Source organism: Cavia porcellus, unplaced genomic scaffold (genome assembly GCF_034190915.1).
Source record: "Cavia porcellus strain 051 isolate PalLab524CR breed Dunkin Hartley unplaced genomic scaffold, mCavPor4.1 scaffold_29, whole genome shotgun sequence".
Taxonomy (NCBI): Eukaryota; Metazoa; Chordata; class Mammalia; order Rodentia; family Caviidae; genus Cavia; species Cavia porcellus.
This window is the reverse complement of record NW_026947512.1, coordinates 38,061,873-38,084,108: the sequence shown is the minus strand read 5'-3', so window position 1 is coordinate 38,084,108 and position 22,236 is coordinate 38,061,873. Positions and strand designations below refer to the sequence as shown.

Sequence of the window (22,236 nt, the reverse complement as noted above, 5' to 3'; positions counted from 1 at the left end):
AAAAAAAAGAGTCTTTTTGAGCTCTGTTTTCCAATGCATATTACCCTTCTTAACCACATGAGATGCGCTTTTTAAATCTGTTCATAATCCTAAATTATTGGTTGAGGTCATTCTGGTTAGAATCTTCTCTAAAGACATTAGAGCGATGATTTAGGGCTTCAAAATAAGAGACCAGTGGGGTAGTTGTGGAGAAACAAAATTTATATTCAGACATGTAAAGTAGTTTAAAGTCATTAAATATTTTTATAGGCACAGTACATTTTAAGTTCATACAATATAGCATGGCAAGTTCTCAATTGTCCATGCAGTTTTAAAAATAAAATTTTAAGAAAATTAAAGTTATTGATACCTACATGTCGTGAGTGTCTAGGGCACTCTGAACTCCGGGCAAGGTAAACACACACGCACGCCTTGTCGGGACACGGGGGGTACAGCGCTTGGAAAAGAAAGACAGGAGAGACACCTTTGCTGTCTGCACCGCGTTACACTGCACTGCACTGCACGCACAATCTTTATTTTAGGATTCATATATAGTAAACCCGATCAGTTCACAGAGCCCAGATAATTAAGTAGTGAAAAGGCATTCTTTGTGGCAAGCTACAACGTGACAGACTACAATGTTTATTCTAAAGCTATCTAAGTGAGGTAAATAATCACAACCAGTTCTCATAACCTCTCTAGCCCAGGAAGAAATTCATTAGCTCAAGAATGTTGTTAATTTGTCTGCTGTTAGTGTCACAAAGGGTGGCCAGCCACTTCCTCAAGACTTCTGCAAAACAAAGCCAGCTCACAGTATGGATTCCAGAGGGTGAGGGCTCACTAAGAACAGGCATTCCTATTCTACCTCCTTCTCGCATACCAGGGCGGCTATTGTAAATTGCAGGTTAGAGGGGGTTGGGCCTACAAAGTGACACCTCATCCCCCACACTTCCTTCCTTTTTATTTTTTAACAACAATTTCCATAAGATCAGGTTATTAATAGTATTTCGTCTTATGCAGTAAAAATACACAAGAACTATGGCAATGAGAACTATAATTAAACTAAGTCCCATGCCACTAAAAGTGTGGGTTATGCTCTGCCAGATTCCTTTGGAATCTAATCCTTTCAAAGATTGAGCAAGCAATTGCGCGAATTGTGCTAGGGATTCATCATCATTTTGCTTTGCAAAATCCTTGTCAATTTGATTATGCAAAGATTCTATTTCCTCCTGGGCAGAGGTGTTTCCATTTAGATACATTCTAATCATTTCCCATTCATGTTCTGTTTGATTATAAGGTCGTTGGGTTATACAGAAAGTAGTTGAATTCCAATCACATTTTAAAAACACTTGATGCTGAAGAGCCAATATTTTTCTACCCATCCATTCAACTGTTTGTTTAAGGAGGTCTATTTGTTGTTGTAGTCTGGCGTTTATTTGCCACTGAGTTAACCAAAGTTCATGAGAATTTTCATGCCATAATTCTACAACATGTTTTTCTTGCAAAGAGGTTTGTAAAGCTATTCCTGAGACTGCTGCTAGGGAGGCTACAGTTATCAGACTTAACAGTATAGCAACCACTATTCCAATAAATCTTTTTGTACGTTTTAACAGATGTTTAAAAAATTCAGTAGTAACAGAAATTACTGGGTCTTGAGACCAAGGTCGAGTTAAATTTACAGGCAACCAAATATGAGTTTTTTGTTGTAACAGCATAACTGTATAAGGCTTAGTGAAATTTAGTGTGCTATTTAAGCATGTAAACAATTGACAATTTAAACAAGTACAAGAAAAATGTGTAAAATTAAAAGTTCCCACTAAAAAGACATAAGGCAGAGGTGCACAAACAGTAATATTATACATTTTAAACCTAGTAAAATTATAATTAGTAGATACAGATCGACTAGTCCCTGAATATGAAACATTGTACAAGGTTACAGGTTGCATAGCGGCTGGGATCTTCCAAATATGATTTTGAAGGTGATGAGGGTATTCTTCGGCTGCAACAGCAGGGTTAGCGATTCCACCATCTCCCCACCACAAGAGAGCCGTCTTTTGATGAAATATAGGAGCTCCGTCAGTTATTTTCTTTGGATCTGGAAGACTATACACAACAGAGAGATTACATCTTGTCTCATTCCATTCAGCACATCCATTAACGAATTTTCCAAATGGTCCCCAAATAATATACCCATCAATATTTTTAGCAAATTTTCCCATACATAGTTGCCAAATTATGGGATTATAAGAAATATTTTTATAAGTGAATTCAGGGCATACAGGAAATGTATTTGTATCAGGTGCTGTTAAATTTCTCCAGGTAACATTAAAGGTTTGAGCAGCCAAGGCTTGAAGCCTTGTTCTTTTGTTGCCTGCTTTTATTCCATGTTGAATCCAATACTGCCATCCCAGAGGGATGCAAGGCGGTTCCCCAATGCAAATAGGCCTTTGATTACCATAATAAGTAAAATTGAATAATGTCCCATCATCTTGATTGTGGGGGGTTAAATCAGCCCACGGTGCTGACAAAATTTCTCTAGGTGTGGTATAAAGTAAAATATCACTAGTTCCCCATTTTACAGGTTCTAATAAAGGGGGGTTTGGAATATATGCCCAGTACGAATGCGGAGGTACCTCAGTCCCCGACGCAACAGTGAGCAAGGCACATAAAGCTAAAAACAAGTTTTCAGGGTTTAAAGGCTTTCCTGCTTGAAGGACAAGCCGTTGCCCTTCTATGGTCAATTTCTTTAATTGTCCCCATGTAGGGAGGGGATTTAAATTTGGTCGCTGTGAGCGGCGGGATTTTCTTAGCTTTAATCTGGCCATGGCTGCGATAGGAACAAGCTCAGCATCCTCAGCCTCTAGCTGGTTTCGTGCTCGCTTCTGAAGGCACGGTTCCGGTTCCTTGGGGAGTTGTCTCCGGGGCTGGCGAACAGGGTCTGGAGGCGCGGATCCTGATCCATCGTCCAGGGACCCACTGCTGAATTCCATTTTCTGTGGAGATATAACCAAAACCTCTCCCCTTATAGAGCAATGTGCCCCTCTCCCATTCAGCCTCTGGAGCTGTTTTAGTCCAAATAGGTTCATTAATCACAAAGGGCTGTTGTTGCTGTTCAAAATGTTTTTCAGCTCTAGTTAATATTTCACCTTGTGGTAAATTGAGAAAATTTAAAATAAACAATGCTTGATGCAGTAATGTTTTTGGACTGTTTTGCAATTTAAACAGTATTGGTATCTGAATATCCTCCTGACTCCTCCTTTTTAATTTTTTAATTTGCAACTTAAGAGTGCCATGTGCTCTTTCAACAATAGCTTGACCCTGGGGGTTATATTCAATCCCTGTAATATGAATAATATTATGGAGATCGCAAAATTGTTTAAATGTTTTGCTAGTATAAGCAGGTCCATTATCTGTTTTGATTTTAGAAGGAATTCCCATAACTGCAAAAGTCTCCAATAAATGTACAATAACATTTTTAGTGGATTCTCCCTGTTGAGCAGTAGCCCATAGAAATGAAGAATAGGTATCAATAACTACATGTACATAAGAAAGCCGACCAAAAGAAGGTACATGTGTAATATCCATTTGCCATAACTCATTAGGTTGAATTCCTCGAGGGTTGACACCTGCGGGAATAATTCTTAAATGTAATGGTCTACAAATAGGGCAAGCTTTTACAATCTGTTTAGCTTTTGTAAAAGGTATCTTATATTTAAGATGCAAATGTCCTGCATTTGCATGATTAAATTGATGTTCTTCAACGGGTGTGGTGAACATAACTAAGGAATCCACTGCATTGTTACCTGATACTAATGGTCCGGGTAACTGAGAATGAGAACGTAAATGAGTAATAAAATAAGAATGATTTCTTTTTTGAACATGTATTTGTAAATTTTGAAATAAAGACAATAAAGCAGGCTTATTAGAATATAACACAGCTGAATAGATATTTGTCACTACTCCAACAGAATAGGCTGAATCGGCTATAATGTTAATAGGTTGGTTATGAAAATCTAAAAACACTTGTAATATAGCAAAAAGTTCATTTTGTTGTACAGAGTTAAAATTTGTCTGACGTACCCAGTAAGATTTTTGAGTCCAATATGCAGCTTTATTTTTAGATCCATCTGTAAATATAGTCAAAGCTTGTGGAATTGGCTGTACAGCTAATAAGGTATTAACCACAAATTGTTGACGTCTAAAAAAATCCCATAATTTACTTTTAGGAAAATGATATGAAAAAGTTCCCATGAAATCTGCTAAAGCAATTTGTAAGGTTTCAGTAATTGACAACAAATATTCCCATTGTTCCTTAGTTAAAGGGATAACTATATTGTTTATATCTTCTCCTATCAAAGTTATAGAACGAGCTCTACCATTCATAATTAAAGCTGCAACCATGTCAATATAAGGCATAACATTTTTAGATTGCTTAGTTTTAGTGAATACCCATTCTACTGGCATAGCATTTTGACCTAAAACTGCAGAGGGATATTGAAAAGTATTAATAATATATAAAGTTAGAGGCAATTTAGGATCAATCCTAATTAAAAATGCATCCTTAATTCGTTGTTCTACAAACTGTAATTCTTGCTCTGCTTTTGCTGTTAAAGAACGAGGGCTGGATGGATCTGAAGAGCCCTGTAGAGTAGCAAACAAATGTTGTAATGCATGGGTAGGGATACCTAGTGTGGGACGAAGCCAATTAATATCCCCTAATAATTTTTGAAAATCATTTAAAGTGGATAACTTATCTCTCCTAATAGACATTTTTTGTGGAATCACCTTTTGTCTAGTAAGAATATATCCCAAATAATGACTAACTTCTTCCTTTTGAATTTTATCCTGTGCTATTACAAGTCCAAACGGAGAAAAATATTGAGGTAAAGTTTTTAAAATATCTTTTAAAACATTTCTATCACTATATCAGCATTTTTGTCTTGCCTTTTTCGCACAACCTTCCATAAACCACATGTGCCACTGTAAATATTCTGGCTCCTTTAAAAGAATTTTGGCCAAGGCTTTCCAATCATAAGGAGCAAGATTACCATAGTGATCTGCTACCGATGTTATTAATTCTCTAGTGTAATGAGCCTGAGGGCCATAAAGGGTTACAGCCTTTTTTAATTTTGCTAAATCATCCATATTAAATGCTTCCCATCTAGGGGGAACTGCCTCTCCATCTATTGGCTGTGGCCTGATTACAGGGAAAGCAAAGGCAGGCTTTTCCTCATCAGAATCCCCTAATTTTGGTAGATCAGCCAAAGCTAGCTTGGCTTTACTCCAATTAGGGTTAGATGGAGGAGGTGCAGAGGGAACTATAGGCGGGTTTTGCTTAACGGAGAGTTGTTTCACCTCTTGTGTTAAATGTTGTATAGCCTGTAAAATTGGGCGATTGTCATAATTTGATATTGCTGCGGCAGCTAAAGCTGAGTCGGCTGTAGTGGATTTTACTTTTAGTTTGGACGCCTTTTCACTACTTAAAGCGATAGCGTCATTTTGAACTACATTCTGCTCCTCCTCTGTGAGGGGCAATTCCTGAATAACTGGCTTAATTTCTAGTTGAAGATTTTCTACAATATGTTCATCTTCCATAGCTTTTAATAAAGAGTACACAACCGACCAAATAGCCCAAAAACGTAAAGGAATCTTTTCCTCCTGTTGCATAGCCCTTTCTATACTAACCCTTGCCTTCCTCCATACTTCTACATCCAAAGTTCCTTCATCTGGAAACCAAGGATTATATTCTTTAATTGTATCAATACACATATCCAAGTCAGCTGACCTGAGCGATATGCCATATATAGATAATAAATGTTTAAGAATTTTTAAGAAAGGAGAAGAAGCAGATTGTCCCATTTCCCCGTAATAAAATTATACTTACCTTCCTAAGCGACCTTCGGAGTCCCTGAATTCGGGCGCCACTTGTCGTGAGTGTCTAGGGCACTCTGAACTCCGGGCAAGGTAAACACACACTCACGCCTTGTCGGGACACGGGGGGTACAGCGGTTGGAAAAGAAAGACAGGAGAGACACCTTTGCTGTCTGCATCGCGTTACACTGCACTGCACTGCACGCACAATCTTTATTTTAGGATTCATATATAGTAAACCCGATCAGTTCACAGAGCCCAGATAATTAAGTAGTGAAAAGGCATTCTTTGTGGCAAGCTACAACGTGACAGACTACAATGTTTATTCTAAAGCTATCTAAGTGAGGTAAATAATCACAACCAGTTCTCATAACCTCTCTAGCCCAGGAAGAAATTCATTAGCTCAAGAATGTTGTTAATTTGTCTGCTGTTAGTGTCACAAAGGGTGGCCAGCCACTTCCTCAAGACTTCTGCAAAACAAAGCCAGCTCACAGTATGGATTCCAGAGGGTGAGGGCTCACTAAGAACAGGCATTCCTATTCTACCTCCTTCTCGCATACCAGGGCGGCTATTGTAAATTGCAGGTTAGAGGGGGTTGGGCCTACAAAGTGACACCTCATCCCCCACACCTACAAGCTCAGCATTTTAAAATTAGTTCTGATCAATATAATTCTACAAGTAATAAACTCCAGATTCCTAGTTAGCAATTGTTAATGAAAAAAGAAAAATGACTAGATGGGGGATGCATTCTGGTAATCTCAGCACTTTGAGGGACAGAGACAGGAAAACTGAATTCAAGCCTAATCTTGGTAATTTAGTGACACTACAAGATACTGTCTCAAATTTGGGGGGGATGCCTATAATCTAGCACTGGGGAGGTTGAGGTAGGAGGATTACTGAGTTTGAGGCCAGCCTGGACTTAATAGTTAAGTGGTAGCCTAAACTACATGAGACTGTCTAAAAAAAAGGTGGAGATAGGGGCCAAGGGTGGAGAATATACTTAAGTGGAAAGGCCCTGATTTCAATCCCAAGCACCACAAAAAAGGCAGGGGCACTATGGTGTTCTCTATTACTAATATAACGAGGAGATAAAATGTTTTCTAAGTACTATTAATTTCTAGATCTGTAAGCTTTGCTGCCTGCTTTATTACTACTGTTGTGCTTTAATCTCACACCCATAAAAGAATCTGTTACTTTATAGGAAGTCTCCATTAGAAACATCTTATGGCATCACTAATGCCAAAATACTGTATTCTAACTTGTTGGCATTAACAGATTTAAAAAAATTTTAAAGTCTGTTTTTTATCAGGTAAGAATAACATTTTCATTTTTTTTAAATGTAAATCTATATTTTGGAAAGATGGTCTTTCAGCCAATTCTACGCGTTAAAAAGACTAGTCAGTTTAGCTTGTTTGGTTAAAAATCACATTTCCATTCAGTGGATAATTATTGGACATCTAATTGAGCTAACAGTATGATAATTCTATTTATATGTACTGTGCATGTGTCTGCTAATCTAGTTTGTTTTGTGTTGTGGATGAGGTGTAGTAGGGATTAAATCTAGGACCCCTGTGCATGCTAGGGAAGTACTCTGACACTGATCTCTGCCCCCAGCCTCTCAGCTAATGTATGTATGTCAACTCTATAAAAGGAAATATTTTATAAATTCATCTAGAAAGATTCAAAATATTTTTATGCCTTGTTATCTTTATGAACATCAGTTAATTTCCAGTATCATTGGTTTGAAACACCTATAAGCCCAGACCAGATACGAATATCTTCCTGGACATACAACTTTCTTATTTTTTGTTTTGGTTTTGTTTTTGATTTTGCTTTTTCCTAGTGCTAGGGATCAAACTAGGGCCTTACGCATGGAGCATCTTGATCAGTTTGGTACCTGTCCTGTCTATGAAAAATGGCAGGGCTAAAATAAGGAATCTTGACTTCCGAGAGAACATGGCGGACAGATAACAGCAACTACCGGAGGCTCTCTGAAAAACTAGGCTCAGAAGCCAGGAATGGTGCGGACTAAAGAGACATAAGCAGGTTGAGTTATGCTCTGCTGACTCAGGAATGAACTGGGCTGAGAGAAACCAACTTGGAATGCAGTCCTGGTGCTAAAACAGGAACAGAAAAGCCTCGGTGCGGAGGCTGGACCCCGCGCCATTTGAAGCCTAGATTTGGGTTTCCCGCCGCGCGGTGGCTGGCTGCCTCTACATCAGCTCGGCTCAGCAAGGAGAGAGACGCGCGGAAGCTCTGAGAACGGGAGTCTGCGAACAGAGTCGAAAACAGGACGGGCAGGGAGGCGTGCACTGACTTGTGGCGAGGTGAGTGAGAGAAACTGACACTCCACCACAGTTTGACTCCAGCGGACTTTCTGGGCCCGAGCAGTCCTGCAGGAGCAGGGCGCGGTGGCAACTCCAGCCACACATTCCCCTCTCGGGCGGGATTGGTGAAAAGTGCCTGGCCTGCGTGACGCTGCCGGCGGACCCAGTAGGCTAGCCCAACCCAGATCCCAGAGCCTGACGGTGGCCGAGAGGGGCGGGCCCCCGCGTAGGCTGCCTGGTGCGCAGCAGTGAGTGGGAACACCTAACCGGCGCAATTCCATCAGGCTGTGGCTGACAGGGAGAGAAGCTGAGCCTCTCATATAAACTTGCATATATAAGGAACAGAGAATATGGGAAGAGGCAGCAACAAGAAAGGCTCCTCGGCCCCCAATTCTGAGAAACAGGCAATAGCGGACACCGCACCAATAGACATAAAACGCCATATAGAGAGCCTCATAGACCAATTCAGGAATGAAGTTATCAACGACCTGAAGCTAGAAGTATGCAGAATAGTTAGAGAAATGCTAAGCACCACCCAAGAAAAAACAGATGGTGGAATGGAAGAACAGAAAAAGAGGGGAGAATTGTTTGATGGAGAAAACAGGGAAAGCGTAGAGTACGTGAAGCAGGTTCAAAGGGACTACCAAGATACTAAGAAGTCTACCCAAGACTGGCATAACAGCTTGAAAGAAACTAAAGACAGACTATCTGAACTGGAGGGCAGACTTGTAATTTGGGAGAATGAAATGAAAAACTTCTTAAAAATAACAAAGAAACAAACAGCAATAATACAAAGACAAGAAGATGATAAGGGGATCCATAACTTAAGGATTAAGAACATAAAAGAAGAAGTAGGGACACAAGTGAACTACAAAAGCTACTCACAGAAATAATACAGGAGAATTTTCCTAATTTAGCAAAAGGTAAAGATACTCAGATGTATGAGGCATACAGGACCCCAGCTACCTACAACCCAAACAGAGCAACACCCAGGCATATAATAATTAAAATTCCAGAAATTCAATACAAGAACAGAATATTAAAAGCTGTCAGAGACAAGAAACAGACCACTTACAAGGGAACACCCATCAGAATTACAGCAGGTTTCTCTGCACAAACCATCAAATCACGAAGAGCATGGGGGGAAATAATTCAAGCTTTGAAAGATAATAATCTCCAGCCAAGATTGAGATATCCTGCACAACTGTCCCTGGAAATAGATGGAAAAACAAGGTGCTTCCAGGATAAAGAGGAACTGGGGGAATTTGCAACCGCCAATTCAACTCTACAGAGAGTATTGCAGGATATTCTAAAAAAAGAAAAATACAAAGAATCCAGAAATAGTGTCGGGGAGGCCACAACAAATGGAGCAGAGAACAAAATGAAGAAGACAAACTGACAGCTACTGACAGAATAAGAGCTCAACAGAAATGAGGCAGAGAAGATTGGATGATAGGAACAGCTATTTTGGAGAAAATGACATCTTAATAGGTAATACTGATTTAGTATCATCTTGTTTTGAAGTCTCATGTAGCTTTTGTCCTTCTGTCTCCAATGGTCTAAATAGGTTGTATCTTATTGGATTTTATTATGTACGATAGTATAAGCAAAAACCTTTTAAAGACAAGGAGATTATACAGAAACCATTGTTCATTTTCTGTTAGTCGATTCTAAATACTCTGTAATGCTGTCATTCTCTTAAATGGTTTTACATTGTTTTGATATACTTAATGCTACAGTATACGAAGTTGTACTCAAGGATTTCAAGGAAAGAGACAATATGGTAACTACTTTTAGGTCAGGATTATCTGGTGGTGAAACACTGTTCTACTTAAATGGTTATGTTTTGATCTGCACTGTTTTGTTGTTATGCCTTCTTTTATCTCAATCTCCACTCCATTATTTACTTTTTTATTTTTATCCTTTTAATTAAAGGAAAAAAAATAGCAGGATATATTATAGTAACCCACTTTGACTTTCCATTACCTCGACTTAAAGCCCTGTATTACTCTCACCATCTGGTTTTTAACTGATGTTCCCCTTTCTGTTTTGCTGGATAGTATCAGGTTCGAAAGTTTAGGCATCAGCTGTGAAGATAATGAGATTCATTATAACGCCTATTCTCGTTGACTTTTATCTACTTTTGAAGACCTACAGTATCTCCAATGTTTTGGTTTTGTCGGTTTTTTTCTTTACTGTTTTGTTCAATTGTATTATAACTAACGATATAGGCAATTCTATTAGAGATAGCGGGAGGCATTATGGTAACCATTGTTGATCACCTTGTATTCTGTTTTTACATTATCTATTATGTCCACCCTTTTGACTTGACCGATTCGGTTCTGCTATGTCACATTTGGTTTTACTCTCTTCCAAAAAAGTAATAAGAACCGTGGGAGCAATGAAACCCAAAATGTGTAATAGTCATTGTACAAAAGAGAGGAAAAGAAAGTGCTCTAAACTATATAACTGCATGTATATTTAAGTGTATAAGATAGAAAATGATATCAGAGTTTTATTGGATCATTGAACAGATCTGTTTGCAGTATCATTGATGGAATGTCCACTTTACAAGCTTTAATTTTGTGACTTGAACAATTATTTCTAAGATGACAATATGTAATCCATTAACTAGTGATTTCCTACTGTTCATTTTTTTTCTGTAAATCTGTATAACTTGTATCCTTTCTCTGTTTTTTTTTTTTTTTTCTTTTCTCCTTAAGTAAAATTTTAAAAAAAAAAGGAATCTTGGGAGAAGCAGCTCTGTTCCTTTCAGTTTACCTGGACTTGGGAAAATTGGGAATGTTCTTTTTTTAATTTTAAAGGGTGAAATTAAACACAACAAAACACAACGTAAGAAACCAATGTAAGAGACATAAATTTCAAATCAAGACAATCAGAGATCTTCAATATCATATTGTCTCTTGTCTTCTTCCTAATAGTTGCCCATATCTTCACATACAGAGAATTCACATGAAACAACATAGTATAGAACTGATCTGAACAGGATGAGGAAGGCATTTTAGGTTTTCAAGACCAGACACTAGGGAAGTCAACAGTGGCTGTCATAGTGTGTCTCATTGTCTTCAAAATAGCTGTCCATATGTTCATCTATGTTGAAATTATACAAAACAGAATAAGATCACTCTGAACAAAGAATAACACCATTGCTGGATTTCACATCACTACGGAGTCAGCACTGGGTACTGTAGTATCTTTCTTCAAAGCAGTTGTTCATCAGAACTCAAACCGCACGGGAAATACTTCCCAGAGTCAATAACTGGGATCTCTTATTAAAAAGTTTCTGCATGTCAAAAGAAATCTCTAGCATAGTGAAAAGAAAACCCACAAACTGGGAAAAAATCTTAGTGAATTGCCCCTCAGACAAAGGACTTTTGTCTAAAACATATAAAGAATTTTTAAAAATCAGACAGCCAAAATTCAAAGACCCAATCCAAAAATGGGCATCTGAGATGAATAAACAATTTTCAGATGAAGAAATACAAATGGCAAATAAATACATCAAAAAATGTTCACTGTCACTGGTCTTTAGAGAAATGCAAATTAAAACCACACTGAGATTTCATCTCTCTCCTGAAAGAATGGCCAAGATCAAGAAAACCAACAAATGCTGGAGAGGCTGTGGGGGAAAAGGAACTCTCCTGCACTATTGGTGGGAGTGTAGACTAGTGCAACCATTGTGGAGGTCAGTCTGGAGATTTCTTAAAAAGATGGGATTGGAAGTCCCATTTGACCCAGCTATTCCACTTCTAGGCATATTCCCAGAAGTACTGAAAGCATCATACCACAGTGATATATGTGCACCCATGTTTATAGCAGCACAATGTGTAATAGCCAGATCTTGGAAACAACCTAAGTGTCCATCAACTGAGGAATGGATTAAAAAATTATGGTATTTTTATACAATGGAGTACTACTCAGCTATAAAGAATGATCACATTGAGATATTTATAAATAAATGGATGCAGCTTGAGACCATACTCATAAGTGAAATAAATCAAACTCACATGTATAAGTACCAAATAGTTTCCCTAGTGTAAGAAATGATAAGAAAACATAAAAGAATGTGGTAAACATGATTCCCAATCATATTGGTTTGAATCCATATAATGTTATCACTCATTAATTGCAATGGTTTTAACCTGGGTTGTTCGATTTTAGTATCAGTGATAGTACAAATAGCTGTGTTTCTGAAGAAAACACATCATAAAAGCTAGTGCTGATTTAATATCATCTTGTGTTGAAGTCCGATCAAGCTGTTGTACATCTGTTTCCACTAGTTTTTTGTTGTTGTTGTTGTTGTTGTTGTTTGTTTTTTTCCTTTTTATTGGTACCGGGGATCGAACTCATGACTGCCTGCTTGCAAGGCAGGCGCTTATGCCGCTGAGCCAAATCCCCAGCCCCTTCCACTAGTTTTAACATGTGGTGTCTTACTATATTTTACTATACGCGATAGTACAAACAAAATTTTTTATAGGCAAAGAGATAATTTAGAAACCGTTGTTCATTTTCTGTTAACTGGTTCTAAATACCCTGTAACTTCTTCATTCTCTTGAATAGCTTCAGACTGTCTTAATTTGCTTGATGCTATAGTATATGAAGTTATACTCAAATAATTCAAGGAAGGAGGCACTATGATGACTACTATTATGTTAGATTATCCGGGGGCAAAACACAATGATGCTTAAGTTGTTCGGTTCTGACCTGTATTGTTCTAATACAATGTCCTCTTTTATCTCAATCTCCACCCTTTTTTAAATTAATCTTTTTTCTCACATTTTTTTCAATTAAGGGAAAACTAAATAAAAAAAATAGCGGGATATATCATAGTAACTTTTTTGTTTTCCTATTAACCTGATATGAACCCCAGTATTGCTCTCCCCATTTTGTTCTGTCAGATTTTACTATATTCTATTTTGTTTGATAGTATCAAGTTTGAGGGTATAGGCAACCATTTTGAAGGCAATAAGATTCACTATGATGCTCATTATGGTTTGACTATTACCTTCTTTTGAAATCCTGTAAGGTCTCCATTGTGGGTTTTATTGGTCTTGTTCTGTACTGTTTTGATCAATTCTATTATACCTGATGATATAGGCAACTCTTTTTAAAAATAGAAAAAGGCACAATGGTACCCATTTTTGATCACCTGATATTCTATTTTTGTATCATGTACTATGCCCATCCTTCTGTTCTAACCGACTCTGTTTTGTTTAGTCATGTTAGGTTTTATTCTCTTCAAAAAAAGTAATAACTGGGAGTAAAAAAACCCAAAAAGTATAATTGTTATTAAAAAGAGAGGAAAGAAAGGTGGTCTAAGGGATATAACTGCATGTATGTTTGAGTGTGTAGGATGGAAATCCATACTACTGAGCTTTTGTTGGATCATTGAACGGCACTGTCTGCAGTCTCATTGTATGAATGTTCACCTTACATGCTTTATTTTTATAATTTGGACAACTGTTTCTAAGATGACAATATGTAGCCTATTAACTAGTGATATCTTACTGTATTTTTTTTCTTGAAATTTTGTATTATCTGTACCCTTTTACTTTGTTTTTTATTTCCTTTCTTTTTTTTCTTTAAATAAAAAAAAACTGAAGGATTTAGTGAGAATGAAATGTACAATAGATATTGCAAAAGTGAAAGCAGAGGAAAGGTCTAAAAAGAAAGGTAGTAGCCATTGTTTATTTCCAATTATCTTGTTTTGAAGCCCTGGATCATTTTCATTCTTCTTTTTGGTTTGATTTTATTATATCTGGTGGTATGGGCAGATATTTTGAAGATAACAAGATACATTAAGGTAGCCATTATTTATTTCCTATTATCTTGTTTTGAAGCCATGTATCTTTTTCATTGCTTTGTTTTGACTGATTTTATACTGGTTTGCTTTTAATATGTCTTCTGGTATAGGTAGCTATTTTGGAGATAATAAGAGGCATTATGATAGCCATTATTGATTTCTTATTAACTTGTTTTGAAGTCATGTATTGTATTCATTGTTTTGTTTTGATTGGCTCTATTCTGTTTTATTTTGTTTGGTTTTGTTTTCTATTAATTTTTTTTAAAAAGTAGTTGTTCATTTCATCACATGTTATCTAATCAGTTCTCATAAACTGTTTATAGATTCTACACATGCATGAGTCTCTACATGTATTTCTATCCTTTCTGTATTAGAGGGGGAAACAAAGCATAGCAAAACAAAACAAAACAAATTCCTATAAAGAAACAAAAGTCTCATAAAACCACAGTACAAGGTGACATGGTTACTGTGTAGTCTCTTGTTATCTTCAATAGAACTATCCATCTCATCAGGCATAGTAGGGTTGAATATAGCAGTACATAACAATATTAATAAAGCATTGTAGACAGTGTAAAACTTCAAAAGCAGGTAATAATCAAACTAGAGTGGGTATCCCAGTGAATCTTGTCATCTTCAGTGTAGTTGCCTATACTCTCAGATTGATACTATCAATCATAATAGATATAAATAAAGTCTGTCAATACAAAATAGCAATCTAACCAACCAGATTCAACTAAGACCAGTCATGATAAAACTAAGTTATATAGGGCTTCAGATTAAGTTAATAGGAAAATTAAGGATGATTACCATATTATATCCTGCTATTTTTGTGATAGCTGTCTGTGCCCTCAAATCTAGTACAAGTAGACCATCTGGAACAGAATATCATCCATCTAAACAAAGTGGTGTGAGCAATGTGGGTTTTAAATCCTGTTACACTATGAACAATATCTTCTGCCGCCTTTTTAAAGACTATTCCTTCCCTTTAACTCCCACAGGATGCTGTACATTTTGGGTCCCACCAACTCCCCCAGTTTTTTAGATTAGGGGCATCCTGCTATTTACCTAAGTGGTTCCGAACTTTCTCACTCCTGGACTTGATCTCAAGTTGTATTCCTTTACCTATAAAAGCCTCAAGGTTTTCCTTCATTTTAGCTAAGTAGTTCTCTATTGCCCATAAGTATCCTGTCTTTCCAACCTACCTGCAGGTGCTGGTCAAGTTTCCCCTATTTCTCTTTGCTTCCCTGCCACATAGAGCATTGTTTTCTCATATTTGACTTTTGATACATAAATCATTTTTCAGATTAATTATATTTCCTATACAGAGCATTTCGGTGGACCCTACCTCCTGATCTACTCTGCTTCTGTTTCTTTTCTTTTTTTTTTTTTTTTTTTTTGTAGTGTATCAAGGCTATCTGTGTTAGTGATTATAGCCAACCTTCTCTGCCTCATTTCTGCTTTGCTATTTTTCTTCCATTGGTTGTCTACTTTTCTCCTTCATTCCACTGTCTGTCCCATTCATTGAGGCCTCTCTGCCACTGTTCTTGAAATCCTGGTATTTTTTCTCTCTCTAGAATGTCCTTCAGTATTCTCTGTAAGGTTGGACTGGTGGTCACAAATTCCCCCAGTTCCTCTTTGTCATGGAAGCATCTGTTTCTCCATTAATTTCTAGAGACAGTTTTTCAGGGTACATCAATCTGGGCTGGAGATTATTTTCTTTCAAGGCTTGGAATTCTTCAAGCTCTTCTTGATTTTTTTTAAGCTCTTCTTGATTTGATGGTCTGTGTTGAGAAGTCTGCCATGATTTTGATGGGTTTTCCTTTATAGGTGACCTGTTTCATTTCTCTGATGGTTTTTAATATTCTGTTCTTATACTGAATTTCTGGGATCTTGATTATTGTATGTCTGGATGTAGCTCTGTTTTGGTGCAGGTGGCTAGAGTTCTGTATGCCTCATACATCTGAGTATCATTTCCTTTTCCTATGCTTGGGAAGTTTTCCTTAATTATTTCTGTGACTAGCCTTTATGTTTCCTTTGTTTTTATTCCTGCTTCTTCATTCACATTTTTTATTCTTAATTTATAGATTCTCTTGTTGCCTTCTAGCCTTTGTATTGTTACTACCTATTTCCTTGTTATTTTTAAGAGATCTTTCCTTTCACACATTGCAAACCTATCTTCAAGTTTTGATAGTCTATCTTTAGTTTCTTTCAAGCATTTTGCCAGCTTTCAATGGAGTTTTTAATTTCCTGGTAATCTCTCTGAATCTACTTCATATATTCTAGGTTTTCTTTATATTCTTCATTGAATGTTTCTCTCATTTTTTTGTGTTCCTCCATTCTTCCATCTGTGTCTTCTTGAGAGGTGCTTAGCATTTCTTTTATTAATATACTTACATCTTGCTTTATTTGAATTAATATTTCAATTTTGAGCTCACCTACAAGGTCCCAAAGATATCTCTTTATGTCCACTGGTGCCATGTCTGATATTGCATGTTTGCTGCCCTCAATCTCTTTTGGATTTGCCTCTCCAGGATCAATATTCTCAGGGTTGGGGGCTGGGGCTTTTTTCTTATTTCTTTCTCTTGTCATGTTTTGGGTTTCTTCTATACAGGTATATATAGTGGAGGTCCCAGCCCTTTTTCTTATTACTTATGGTTCTTCTGAAGCACACTGGTTAGGAATTTCTTCCCTCTCCAGTTTGCTGTTGGTCACTGAGCTGCAAGCAGGGGCAGTGTATGCTGACCCCTTCCCTCTGGGCCAGTCAACCTGCAGGGGATTCACTGTGTTAGTGTGTGCTGCTAGTAGGGAATCAGTTTGGGATGACTTTTTGGGTCCTGGCCAAGGGTGTGACTCACACCAAGCAAATCCCACCAATCTGCTCTGGGACGGGAGTAACTGACTGAAGTCACTGCTGTTCCTAGTTCAGGCCTGTTCTGCCCAGTTACAACATGTCCAGTTGGTCACCCTTTTCCCATGGGAGGGTCTTATTCCCAGCACTCACCACGGAGCTGGTGAGGGTCAATGTCCCTCACCAGCTCCATTCTCCATTGGGCTCATTGACCTCTGACTTCAACACAACTATGGCTCCAGCAAGTAGTGGTGGCGCTAGGTCGGGAGGCTCCTGCAAGTTGCGGCAGCATGAGTTCAGGCAGCTCCAGTGAGTCGAGGTGGTGTGAATTCGGATGGCTCCAGCAAGAGCTCGGTGGCCGCTAATCTTAGCTGCTCCAATGGTAGCCCTGGAACTGTATGTTTGATCAGCTCTTTTCCCTTTAGTTTCTTCCTGGGTCGGGAGGACCCATCTCCCTCTGTCTTGCCCTCTCCAAGGTGTTTATTCTAGCATCTGAGTTGTCTCTTTCAGGGAGGCTCTGTATCCTATTGCTTATCGATCAGCCATCTTTTTTAGTCTCCAAAAATTGGGAATGTTCATAATAAGCCATTTCTTCCCTGGTCTTAGCCATGTTAAGGTGGTCAGGAGTGGCAGGATTGGGGAGAGATGACACCCAAGCTGCACCTCCTATAGGAATGGTCTGGGAAGCAAATTCCTGGGTGGCAGGAAGACAGTGAGGCAAAAGGCAAGTTGTCCCAGATGGGGGCAGAGGGAATTGGCCAAACCATGACCCCCTCAGACTACCCACAGAAAAGTGTCGGGGGTTCCTTAGCTATTTCGGTAATATAAAACAGGAAAAGCCTACATTTTGTGGAGTGGGAGAAGCATATAAAAACCCACCATTACAGTGAAAAGGTTGTTATGCATGGTGTCACAGGTCTTAGGAAAGCCATAGAACTCTTCTGGATTTGGGATTACTAACAATAAAACAGACCTAAGCTAAGTCTTAATACGTTTGAGTTGCACATGCCAAGAAGGCAGATGTTTTTAGACAAAGACAGGAGAATAATTAAAAGCATTCCAAGAGAGGAAGAATAGAAGGAGAAGAGAGAGTAAATTTTAAGTTGTATTATGTACATATACCAACTCACCACAATGAAGATAATCATTATGTACTGCATACATGTATTAATAAAACTTGAAACACTATTGTCCAGAGTTGTGAAAAATGCTTTTGAACATTCCATTGACATTTTGTGGCTAGAGATATGTAATACAAGGAAGTGAAAAGGATATACAACTCCCCATCTCAAAATGATTAAATTTGGTAATTAAAATCTACGCAAGTTGGGGCTGGGGATTTAGCTCAGCGGCATAAGCACCTGCCTTGCAAGCAGGCAGTCATGAGTTCGATCCCTGGTACCGATAAAAGACAAAAAAAAAATCTACGCAAGTTAACAGTTTAGCATAGAGTGCCATTATAGTTTGACCCAACCACAACTTACACAGGAATAGAAAGGAGATCCAGGCATATGCCACAGGACATATCCGTAGTTGGGGTTCTCATGGTAAAATTCCTGGGTTTTTTTTTTCTCCCTTCCAGGGCCTCACATATGAGGCCTTTGATAAATTTTTGCATAAATATGGTATAATAAAAAATATTAATATCTTGCCCATTTTAAGTGTATGTTTTAGTGGTGCTATAAATACATTTGCATTGTGTGCTAATCTCCAGAATTTTTCACCTTGCTAACCTGGAAGTGTGTCCCACCAAACAGCTTCTCATTTCCTCATGCATTTATCCTACATAAGTACTGTACTCTACTTTTTTATCTGTGAATTAGACTGTCATAGATACTTGGAGTTAGTGGAATCATGAAGCATTTGTCTTTTTTGTAGTAAATACATTTTTCATTGAGCATAATGTTCTCAGATCTGTGTCTCATTGTATGTCGGAATTATCTTTTTAAGGCTGAATGCATTTTTACAGTATGTACCACATTTTATTTATTCATTCATCCAATTCATTTTTGTATTCCTAGACAACACTTACTTTCTATTTTCTTGATAATAGCCATCAGAATGCATAAAGATAATAACTTAACTGTAGTTTTGATTTGCATTTCTTGACTTTTAATGTCCAGACATCATGCATCTCCTTTAATACACTTTTCAGCTGGTTTAAAAATTGGAAAAATTATCATTCAGTCTAACATTTAACAAAGTGATATTTAGGAAAAGTCTTTTGTCCAAAATGCAAGTGATAGAAGAAGTTAGAATTACATGTAGCCTTTTCAGGGAGAGGCAGTTTCACTATGTAGTCCAGGCTGGCCTTGAATTTGTGATCTTCCTGCTTCAGCCTCACAGTTGCTGGAATTGCAGGTATGTGCCACTATGCTTGCATGAAGACATTTTTTTAAAGTACCTTGTGTCCAAAACCAAACTGATGTCTTGACATTACAGTTAAAGCCCAATGTGAACTTTTCTCAAGTTTGGTATTGTGTATTTTCCCAAAGTTCTCTTCTGCATTTAACTCTTCTTGTACAAGTTGATTTTTTGCAAGTTTCATACCAGTTGAAAACATATTTTAGGGAATTGTGAAAAAAGAAATAGTTGAGTAAGGCACTGATTATAAGACAAAATGCTGCTAGGGTTGTAGTGCAGCTGAGTAGTAAAGGACTTGCCTAGCATGTAGAAAGCACTGGGTTTGTTACGAACATTACAAAAATAAATTGTAAATGAAAAAATTCTGCTACATAAAAAGTTGATATCAGGTGCAGTGGCACAAACCTGTAATCATAGCTACTTGGGAGGCTGAGGCAAGAGGATTACAAGTTTTAAGCCAGACACTGTCTTAAATTTTTTAAGGGCTGAGAGTGTGGCTCAGTGGTAGTGTACTTGCCTAGCATGTGAGTGATCTTGGGTTCAGTCCTCAATACAACAAGCAAAAAACAGTAAAACCTTATTTTTTAATCAGCTGTGGTAAGCATATTATACTCAAACATGATAGCTCATTACTTGTACAGGATAATATGTTTTCCTTAAAACTTTAGGAAGTTGGTTGGAAATATAAGGTGGACTCTATAGAGGCTTGGAGATATAAGGAGGACTCTATAGTAGGTCCTGTTTATGCAGAATGATTGGTTTTCAGGAAAGAATTACTGGCTTTAAGAGTGTGGTGCCTTTATGTGGGTCTGAAAAAACTGAAGTAGTCATTAAAGTTACAGAAAATTTGGGAAAATGTTTTCTCTTGAACCACCAAGAGTAAGTTATTGACATATCACTACCCTTGAATACTTCAGTGTGTTTCTTACAAAAAATGAAATTCTTTACTTAATGTGATCATCAAGAAATAAATACTACTACATTACAGTCACCTAACTCTCAGACACTAAGCAGTTATCACTGTTTAATAGCTTAATAGCAAAAGGATTCTAGTTAGGATCACATATGGCATTTCATTGTCAGGTCTCTCAGTCTAAAACTTTCTCAGTCTTTGATTTTTATGACATTTACACTTTTGAAAAGTACTATTTTATACAATATTCCTCAGTTTGGATTTGTGCAGTAATTCCTTATGATTATAATGTGTATCTATGAATAAGGGCTGGCCCCTTGCCTTTCCCAGTGAATAAAATATGCTAACAGCTAATAAAACAAATGTTTTAAATCAGTTATTTAAAATCCAGAAAGAGTTACACATGGTGGCATGTGGTGGAAGGATGAAGAGGAGAACTCCAGAAGTGGAAGGCCTGGGCGGTGTACAGAGACCCCACCCCACTTCACCCCACCCAAGGAAAAACCAAAAGAACAAAAGGGCTAGGAGTTCACTACGAAGAGAAGTTAAACTAAGAACCTATCTGCCACAAATAAAACTTAGTAGGGAATTTATCTGCCACAAATAAAACTTATTAGAGTCTAATGTATAGAACATATGTTTGGAACTCAAGAAACAATATTGAGCATTACAGAAGATGAAATCCAGATGGCTAACAAATAACCAGATGTTCAAATGAGTAGAGGAAAAATAAAATTTGATACCACATTCGCACATCAGAACAACGAAAATTCAGAAAGTGGATAATTTAATAAATGGGTAAAACACATTCCAACAATGAAATACTGTATGTTAAAATATGCTAACAAATATTTCACCATTTAGTATGTACCATTGTTGTCCCAATAGACATGTTTTGAAATTTTTAGATTTTTTTCTCCTTGAAATAAAATGGATTTGAAAAACTTTTTTAACATTTCACCAGTTAGTGAAATGAGAAATTATAATGTAAAGCACCATACCAGTACATTTATATACATAAAATACTGCATATTTTACACATCACTGAAGAATATCTGCCAAATACATTAGAGGTACTTTAAAAGAAGACAAATGGGGCTGGGGATTTAGCTCAGCAGCATAAGCGCCTGCCTTGCAAGCAGGCAGTCGTGAGCTCAATCCCTGGTACTGATAAAAAGGAAAAAGACAAAAAAAAAAAAAGAAGACAAATGAAATTGTGTATCAAAGATGGAGGAGAAAAAGATTTCTACAGACAATTCTTGCTGGTAATGTGTTGTGAAATAAGAGAACTAATTGTACTTGTTTGAGATCTAAAAATTTTCACAGCAAACCATGAAAGGATATAATTTGTATCATTTTTAAAAATAGTGTAACTGTGACAATTGAAACAGGTTTTGCACTATTCTTTTGCAAATTCTCTGGCATCAGCTGGATGTCCTAAAATGGAATTCTTTTCTTACAGTAATTACGTGGACTTAACAGAGATCCTAGTAAGTCTAAAAGTAAATTCTTTCATAAAACCTTCATGACTCTAGATTCCAGCTTTAAGTTTCAGGTGTTCCTACCTCTGCTAGTTACAATTTAAGAGGTTCCCATAGCCCGCACAGGTTCGATGATATACTAGAGCTCACAGAATTCACTACAGATGCAATACTTATGATCACTAAAGAATTTTATTGTAAATGATAGAAAGAACAGCTAAATAAATGCATAATGCAAGATCTTGGAGGTAACTATAGGAAAATGCACAGTTTCTATGTGTTCTGTTTGTGGAATCTAGGCACATCATACCCCCCACCCCGCCCCCAATGCATCTGTGTTCACCACACTCTTCTCTGTCCTCACACTTTTCAGCTTTTGGAACTTCATTACATAGCATGATTAAATCCTTGTTTACACAGTTGAATTCTGAACTTTTCTCCCTAAAGGTCACATTGGCCCAAGTACGACTGACTAACCATAAAGTTGGTTTTTCTATTGACCAGCCCTTTCTAGAACCTAACTACTGGCACATGAGAAGATACCTGGTTGGCATAACAAAATACAGTACTCCTGATACTCAAAATCCATGGCTTTTGAGGCTCTGTACCAGGTACCAAGGACAAAGATC

At 37.5% G+C, this 22,236-nt stretch overlaps 1 protein-coding gene across 1 annotated transcript; it reads right to left on the bottom strand.

The window, feature by feature from the left end:
* Positions 1–444: 444 nt before the first annotated feature.
* On the bottom strand, positions 445–5,999 carry LOC134473876 (endogenous retrovirus group K member 13-1 Env polyprotein-like). The gene is made up of 2 exons (XM_063239650.1): positions 5,864–5,999; positions 445–2,972 (listed from the first exon to the last, which is right to left on the bottom strand). The coding sequence occupies exon 2, from the start codon at positions 2,967–2,969 to the stop codon at positions 885–887; it is 2,085 nt and encodes a 694-aa protein (XP_063095720.1). The 5' UTR covers positions 2,970–2,972; positions 5,864–5,999; the 3' UTR covers positions 445–884.
* Positions 6,000–22,236: the final 16,237 nt, after the last annotated feature.

Coding starts and splice junctions, on each gene's coding strand:
- LOC134473876 (XM_063239650.1), bottom strand. CDS start 2,969: ATGGAATTCAGCAGTGGGTCCCTGGACGATGGATCAGGATCCGCGCCT.